This window comes from Alosa sapidissima, chromosome 17, assembly GCF_018492685.1.
Source record: "Alosa sapidissima isolate fAloSap1 chromosome 17, fAloSap1.pri, whole genome shotgun sequence".
In the NCBI taxonomy this organism is placed as follows: Eukaryota; Metazoa; Chordata; class Actinopteri; order Clupeiformes; family Clupeidae; genus Alosa; species Alosa sapidissima.
In genome coordinates, this window is record NC_055973.1 from 20144830 (window position 1) to 20152329 (window position 7500).

The 7500-nt window shown below is 43.9% G+C and overlaps 1 protein-coding gene across 3 annotated transcripts in view; it reads right to left on the reverse strand.

The window, feature by feature from the left end:
* igsf9ba (immunoglobulin superfamily, member 9Ba) overlaps positions 1–7500 on the reverse strand; it is an 89888-nt gene that overhangs the window by 28014 nt on the left and 54374 nt on the right. For all 3 annotated transcript variants that reach the window (XM_042067448.1, XM_042067447.1, XM_042067449.1), the window contains exon 11: positions 583–733. In XM_042067448.1, the coding sequence (XP_041923382.1) occupies positions 583–733 (151 nt within the window). The remainder of the gene's footprint in view (positions 1–582; positions 734–7500) is intronic.

Sequence of the window (7500 nt, forward strand, 5' to 3'; positions counted from 1 at the left end):
ACGCGTTTTGGCTTTATTTTTTTGGCAAAAAACGTCGCTCTTAACAGCCGCCAGTCTTTGAGAAGACGTGTAATATCCACTGGAATTTTGTTTCTTTCTATTACACCTGCCAGGGAATCCGTGTTATGTGGCTAAGCTGCTGCCTAGCAGGTAAAGCACGTTTAAATGGCTATAGCCTACATTTAAAACAATTTATTAGCTAGAAATGATGCCACATGTCTACATTCAATGCTATTTAAGCCACTTCGAAAGTTTGTTTAGATCCAGTGATTCTGCCGTCATGGAAACGCTACGTCACACTTCGGGACTCTATACTGATACTGTAGCATTTTTCGCCATACAGTATAAGACAATTTTATATTTTGTAGCAAACTTTTTTCAGGGACCCTCTGACAATGTGCTGTGGACCCCTAGGGGTCCCCGGACCCCACTTTGAGAACCAATGTTCTAGTGTAAATGCACCTGTGTAAATGCACCCTTAGTGACCTGTCCACTGTCACAGTCTCTCTGTGTGTTCCCTACTCCTTCTGACTGTACGCATGAGGGGGAGCGTGCTGCAGTAGTGCCCCCTGCTGGCCTCACCGATGACGATGATCCGTGTGCTGGCCGTGATGCTGGTCACCACGTTGGTGGCCACACACTCCCACTCTCCGTGGTCCTCCTTGCCCAGGGACACAAACTGCAGACTGCCACTCGGGAGCACGTTGTGCTTGCTCCGGCTGGGCTTCCCCACCTGATTCACACAAAGGCACACACACACACACACACACACACACACACACACACACACACACACACACACACACACATACACACACACACACACACACACACATACACACACACACACACATACATACACACACACACACACACACACACACACACACACACACACACACACACACATACACACATGCATGCACACAAACTCACACTTACACACACACACACGCACAAACATACATACACACACGCATGCACACACACACACACACAGAGAGAGAGAGTAAAGATGAGGCTCATACATGTGTGGAGAGTTATGGAGCTGCTCATACTGTATGTATATGTGTTTGTACACACATATGTATATGTGCGTGTGTGTGTGTGTGTCAGTGTTGCGCGGGTTTGGTCACAAGCGGTCCGCGGTCGCCCGATATTTTAATCAACCCGACCGCAACTCGGACCGCGAATATTAATGAGGACAAAATTATACCCCACCCGCGATCCAACCCGCTTATTTACAAAATGTGTGCTTTTGGTTATAGCCTGCATGCAGTGTGACAGTATAGGCCATTTCTGTAAAACAAACTAATTTATTTGCAAAACTTTATGCAGTAGAACTACACACAGTAGGCATGCAGGACATAATGTTTGCGCAGAAGAGAGAATGCGAATAAGAGCGCAAGCACGCACGCAACCACCAAGGATTAGAACACTAGGATAAGATTTGAAGGCCATGGACATACATCTTTCTTTCAAAAACAGAAATGGTGAGGCAAGGTAGGCAAGAGAGATACATTGCTGGTCAAAACGTTAGCGTAAGAACTGGTTAATAATGCTGAATGAAGCACAAAGCTTTACTAAAGCACATCCACTGTTTAAAGTCACAAACACAACGAACTAAGGTAATTTTTATGCATGCGCGAACCTATACATAACGGTAGATATGGCTGTGTAGTCTGTGCCATAACATTTATTCCTGCAGGCTGCCCGTTTTGGCTGTCATACTTTTAAATGGCTTCGCAAGAAGTAGGCCTACATAGACCATAACTTGTACTACTGTCATCTTCTTTAAGAACTTTTCCCAATATTTCCCATAGCCTAAATCGCTTTCCCTGAAGGGGTGTCTATTATTTTAACTCGCGTCTTCAGCTTCTTTACTGTTGACTTTACTGTATTGATGCTTTACTGTATTGATGCTAGCCTTCTCGTGATATTTTAAGTAGGCCTATTTGTAGAAAATATATATTTAATTAATTTTAACACGAAAATTAACCCAAAAATTGACCCGTCAGCAAATGACCCGAATATCATTAAGATATTTTGTTTATGACTCATAACGGGCAACCGCTTAATGTGTGTGTGTCTGTCAAGTCAAACTACAGTTTAGTAAAGCTTGGGTTTTACAGAAGGAAGAAAATGCACAAAAAAATCAAATAAAGAGGTGTTAAATTCACTAGACAAACGGAATATCAGATAACTGAAGGAATGCAGCTGATGAAAGCCCACGGCCACGGTGAAAGGTTGCTGTGAGACTCACCACCACGGACATCCGTGGAAATATCGTGCAGAGCTGACTACACCTACAAAAACTGGAAAGGCAGCCAGTAAGAAACTGAACCTGTTTCATTGGAGTATGCTGCTGCTTGTACCGGAATAGTTTGGTCGTGCGTGTGTAATGCAGGTAGTGTAGCGTTCCGTGTCATGTGTATGGCTATGTAACTCTGACGAATGTTTGTCTAGTGAAACACAATGGTTTAAATTGGTTATTGTTAATTTGCATGTTGTGTTTTAAAATGCATGGTGAGAATATGATGGGTGACTTGACTTGTAGGTATTGGATTATTGGTTAACTTGCTACTGCTAATGGGCTTGTGCAATATGCATCAGGTGTATTTTAATTTCAGATGTATATTTTTCTATCGAATGTAATATTTTTCTACTGTGTAATTCATACTGGAGGGTAGATATTTAAATGTTTGCACATGTGTGGTTTCTACTAGTGATGTGTGTTGCAAAAGCTTATATGTTTCTTTTCTTTTCTGTTTATGTTTGAAGGTTTTTTACCTAGTGAGAACCTAGTGACAAGCTAGTAACAACCAATTCCTCATGGAAATGAATCCTTGCCATCAATTTACTGCTGTCCATTGAAAATGCAACTGGAAATAAGCTGCTGAAATCTGAATGAAAAGAAGAAGAAACAAAAAAGGACACAACTGAGTGGAATCCAGTTTTTTCTCCATGAAGATGAGTCAACTCCTTTTCAAGTTGGGGAAAACTGCACGAACCCTGCACAACTTGACAGTAAAAACACGCGAGTCCAGCAATCGAAGAGACTGTGAAGCAGTAAAGAACCGCGAGTCAACTCCTTTTCAAGTTGGGGAAAACTGCACGAACCCTGCACAACTTGACAGTAAAAACACGCGAGTCCAGCAATCGAAGAGACTGTGAAGCAGTAAAGAACCGCGAGTCAACTCCTTTTCAAGTTGGGGAAAACTGCACGAACCCTGCACAACTTGACAGTAAAAACACGCGAGTCCTAAGAGACTGCGAAGCAGTAAAATACCGCGAGTCCAAGAACCGAAGACCGCTGCAAACAGCAAACAAGTTGATCCTCACGACTCAACCTGGAAAAGAAAACCGGATAATTTATAATAGCACTTACTTTCTCATCAGTGCCTGATGTGTTGAAGTCAGCTGAACAAATCAAGACAGAAAGAAAAGTGGCAAAAGGAGTATTCTTACATCTAATCAACAACACTGTTAGGACCTATGAAGACATGTCTGAAGAAGATCTCAGAAACAGCTTCAGTCAAGTCACAAAAGCAAGTGAGAAAGTCATGGAAGCTAATGATGACCTGGAAGAAAGATTCATTGCAGATCAGGAGGCAGAGGAGGAACGGGCAGGAGGAGGAGTATAGGAGCCTAGTGGAGGACTTTGTGCAATGGTGCAAACTCAATCATCTCCAACTCAACACTTCAAAGACCAAGGAGATGGTGGTGGATTTCCGCAGGTCTAAGCCCACTCTGCTACCAGTCTCCATTGATGGGGTCAATGTCGAGGTGGTAAGCACCTACAAGTACCTGGGTCTCCACCTGGACAATAAACTGGACTGGTCAGCCAACACTGACGCACTCTACAAGAAAGGGAAGAGCAGGCTGTACTTCCTGAGGAGGCTGCGCTCCTTCAATGTGTGCAGCAAGCTCCTCAGGATGTTCTACCAGTCTGTTGTTGCCAGCGTCCTCTTCTATGCAGTGGTATGTTGGGGAGGAAGCACAAAGAAGAAGGATGCGGGGCGACTTGACAGGCTGGTAAGGAAAGCTGGATCTGTAGTGGGAGCTGAACTGGAGTGCATCACTTCAATATCTGACAAAAGGACCCTGAACAAACTGATCAACATCTTGGACAATGAGTGTCATCCACTCCACAGCACTATTGTTAGGCAGAAGAGCCTGATCAGCTGGAGACTTCACTCACTGCCTTGCACAACAGACAGACTGAGGAAGTCATTCATCCCCAGGGCCATTGAACATTTATCCCCAGGGCCATAGTCTGTCTGCCTCTTCACCACCTCCATGTCTTGAACTGTCTGTCCACTAGCCACTTTACCATTGTCTTCTGCCTCACTGTTTGCATGCTTTATTAGCACATATGCACAACCCCTCCCTCCATGTCACAGCCGAACTGTGGCCACACTTATACCGTCTTTATTTAGTTATTTATATATAGATATATAGACTTTATTCTTGCACTGTTGCACTGTTTGACTTACTCATTTGCACCATCACCATGACACTCATTCACAAAGAGCACCTTATCTTACCTTATGCACAGAGGACCACAGGCTCAGTCCCTGCTTCAGTCACTGCAAGCGCACCTGATTGATTAATCACCCACTAGGTGGATATTGTTTTTTAGAATTGATTTAGATTAAGTTTTATTTAGTATAATTTGTATTTTAGTATATTTAGTATATTTTTTATCTTCTACAGTTCTTAATGCTTAGTTGTGTTTTTTTTATATTATATACTTTTAATTACTTTTTCTGCTGTTAGTGAATGTGTGTGTGTATGTTGTCTGTATGCTACTGAGACCTTGAATTTCCCCTAGGGATTAATAAAGTATCTATCTATCTATCTATCTATCTATCTATCTATCTATCCATCTATCTAGAGCTGGGTGCAGGAGCTGCGCTAACCAAACAGCAAAAAGCCAGAAAAAAATGAATATTGCAAGTGAATATGTGTCAAAACTGAAGGAGGTCAAAGGCCTAATTCAAGAGACACTTTGGTCCCGATTTGGAGCTGCCAAAATCTTGACGGTGCTACAAGCAGCAGAAAAACGGTGCGAACACTAGGGCTGGGCGATATGGCTGAAAACTGTATCACAATTACAAGTATTTCATATCAGTCGATATTGATAATTATTGATTAAAAAAAAAATCTATTTCAGATAAGGACCAGAAGAAAAGTAGTTCAATTTAAACACTTTTATTTTAAACTTAACCGTCCTCTGATTTTAACCACCTCAGTTATCAATCAAAGCAAACAGGGAAAAGAAATAGCAACACAATCATGAAAAACACTCAAATAAAAAAAAGTCTGAATGAAAAGCAGCACTGGTTGAAGCCTGGAAATATTGTAAACAAAGTAGCTTAATTTGCTAGTTTATCATAGTCTACTGGTTAGACTGTTCAGTTAAACCACGTGTGTTTAAGTTTCAAATGAATACTTTTTCTCCTTGGGACAGGCCCTTGTCTTGGAAAATACTTTTCCATTTGCATCGGGATTGAGATGATTAGAATTTAGCAGGACAAGGACTCGAGTCTGTTCTATCGCCTACTCTGATAGATTTCACATACTAGCTACAATGCAAGATATATTTAGCTTATTTATTTATGGACAACGTAAGGTGGGAGATGTGTGTCAAACATATTTTTATTGTTATCGATTATATGTCTATTGCGATACATATCGCTATCGTTTTATCGCCCAGCCCTAGCGAAACCACCGCAAAAATTAAACCCATTGCAAAGCTAGAGGAATATGACTCCATGCTCAACCATCTGCAAGAGCTGGTGAAGACTGCGAAGGAGGTGCACAGTCAATAAGTATAAGTATAAGTATATACTCTTTTGATCCCGTGAGGGAAATTTGGTCTCTGCATTTATCCCGATCTGTGAATTAGTGAAACACACTGCACACAGTGAACACACAGTGAGGTGAAGCACACACTAATCCCGGCGCAGTGAGTTGCCTGCAACGACAGCGGCGCTCGGGGAGCAGTGAGGGGTTAGGTGCCTTGCTCAAGGGCACTTCAGTGGAAGACAGTGACACCCTCAGTGTGTTTGAAATGTCCAGTCGATTGCGCAATTTGGCTTGGTCATTGCCGAAAACCCGGCCTCGCATAGATACGTGGTGGGAAACGTTTTCAGCGCTTTTACGGCTATCTCGGGATATTCTGCTTTGGTTTTGATCCAAAAACCCGCCAGAGAGGTTTCCTTATACACACTCTTAAGAAAACCGTCATTTGCAATTTCGATCAACTGCTCTTCCTCCTGCACTGACACGTTAGGACTATTCGGGATATTGACAAATGGGTTGCGGACCCACTTATTGGTTTGCCGTGGATCTTTGGAGGATGGGAAGTAACGCTCAAACTCATTTGAAAGAGCAACAAGGTGATCGCGCACCAGCTTCCTGAGGAAAGGGCCCTGCAGTCTCTCCCAAAACCCATAGCCACCAAGATAGGCAGCTAGCACCCCAGAGAGTCAGAGTCGTCGGAGACCTTGTGCTGTGGGACAGGCCTCTGGGAAAGACAGTCGGAGGAGCTCACCCAGAGCTCTTTGAGGAGGTTGTCATCTCCGCTCACATGTCCAAAACCCACTTCGCCAGGTCAATGAGCGCAGCTGCGGTGAAGTATGAGGTCACTGCCAAAGTCTGAGAGCTGCAGTCCTCACCAGAGAAAGCGGTTGGTTCCAGCTTCCAGGAGTCAAGCATCATATGCACCAACCAAGACATCCTGGAATGGTGGCGATGGGATGCCATGAGAGGTGAAGCCTCCAACCTCGCTCCGTTCATGCACCTCAAAGAGAAGCATCAAGTACTCCAGCAAGATGGTTATGTCGGTGACATCCTTACCTCACACAACTTTGACCAGAGGAAAACCCTCACAGCATGTCCTGAGTGCTGGGGGCTTCGAGCTCAAGCCGTGGGACCTCTCTGGGCAAAGTGGGAGGAATGACAGCAGTGACGAGCAGAATGGCAAGCTGGAAAAGACTAAAGGAAAACCATTAGTCTCGCCAAACCAAATGGGTGACAATGACGACAAAGCACTTGGCCCCAACTGTATAATTGAAGAAAGCAAGCTAAATGTCTTGACTTCAGTCAGTTTCTCAAAGAGAAAGAAAAGGATTCAACTTGGCCGAGACCTTCTGCAAGGACTGGTCAGTCCTCAAAGGCTAAATGAAGACTTAGGGTGGCAAAAAGGGCCAAAGTTCTTGAGTCTGCCGGTGGAGGAGTGGCCAGTCAAGACTGCTAAAGAAATAGCAAAACCTGCCAGGGAATACAAACAGTACCAGAAGAGGGCAGAAGCACTGGGTACCAGAAGGGCCGAGGCACTGAAGCAAGAGCCAGTACGAGAGCAGAGCCAGGTCCAAAACGGGAAAAGGAGACCACCCGCAGAGTTGGCAATCCAGGGCCTGGTGGATGTCGAGCGGTTCAGTGTCATAAACAGGTTCATCAAGACTGGTGCATGGATCTGGAGATCATTAAAGA